Consider the following 1096-nt stretch of genomic DNA (forward strand, 5'->3'; position numbering starts at 1 on the left):
GGTCCTTTGGGTATCTCTGCCTGTGGTCCGTCATCTAACTCTATTTGCTTTGTTAACAAGAAGAAAAAAAACACGTCAAAAAAATCTGTTTTTATGTGAAGAGAGAAATAAATCAATTATAGCCAGGTAAAATTTGAAGTGTTTAACAGGGGAAAAATGGAATATTACAGTTTAATTTTCTGTAGATCCTGAATAGCACAGATGTTTGAGTCAAATACAATGTGTGGTTATGTTTTCAGCCCTATTTGTAAAAATCTAAGATGCAAGAGTGGGCAAAAAATGTAGAGGTAGTTTCAGAGTATCAGAGTACCTTGATTGACCAGTTTTGTTTCTCCTTTTCCTCTCTACCAATTAACTCACTGCTTTGGTACCGTGTCCGCCCAGGAAGGGATGAGGGTGACTCATGTGAATATACCTAGTGATCTGAAAACAAATCCTTCCTCATGAGTGTGTGTGAGGTGTCTTGGTATTCATAACATGTATCACAGTGTTTACATAGACTTGATATTCAAGAAGGTATTTATTGAATTTAAGTATGGTAATGTTGATTCCCCCACCCTTTCTGTTTTTCATTTTCTAGAAATAGTTGCTCGACTTTTTGGTAGCACCTCCCAGGACAACAGGGATAGACAGGAGTGTGTCACATTGATAGAGGTTCCAAACTCCTACAACGGTCCTCGACTGCAATTTCCTCTCACCTTTACTGATATTGATTTACTTGTTGAGGCCTTCAAGCAACAACAGGCAAGTGGAAGCAGATACTGCTGTGATTCTTGTATATAACATGTGTTCAATGACCATCTGTTGAATCAATGAATGAAAAGATGCAGCAGAAATGTATTCCCTTGGGGAAAAGCTTCACTACTGAGAGTTATCCTCTGCTTTGTTTTCCGTATTAAATAGAAGTCTCCTTGGATGTACAGAAATCTCCTATCTATAGGCTTACAGCATTTCCTTTTTTGCTTTTTCTGAGCTATAATTCACATGTCATAAAATTAATCATTTTGAAGTAAGTGGTTTAAGGGTGGGGGGATGGGCAAAATGGGTGAAAGGGACTGGGAGATCCAGGCTTTCAGTTATGGACTGAGTAAGTCAT

The 1096-nt window shown here is 38.2% G+C and overlaps 1 protein-coding gene across 1 annotated transcript in view; it reads left to right on the plus strand.

Moving 5' to 3' along the window:
* Positions 1 to 1096, plus strand: part of PPEF1 (protein phosphatase with EF-hand domain 1) — a 111630-nt gene that overhangs the window by 45624 nt on the left and 64910 nt on the right. The window contains exon 5 of the mRNA XM_077769107.1: positions 581 to 744. Coding sequence (XP_077625233.1) covers positions 581 to 744 — 164 coding nt within the window. The remainder of the gene's footprint in view (positions 1 to 580; positions 745 to 1096) is intronic.

The sequence above is a fragment of the Crocuta crocuta genome, unplaced genomic scaffold (genome assembly GCF_008692635.1).
Source record: "Crocuta crocuta isolate KB4526 unplaced genomic scaffold, BGI_CrCroc_1.0 scaffold312, whole genome shotgun sequence".
Classification (NCBI taxonomy): Eukaryota; Metazoa; Chordata; class Mammalia; order Carnivora; family Hyaenidae; genus Crocuta; species Crocuta crocuta.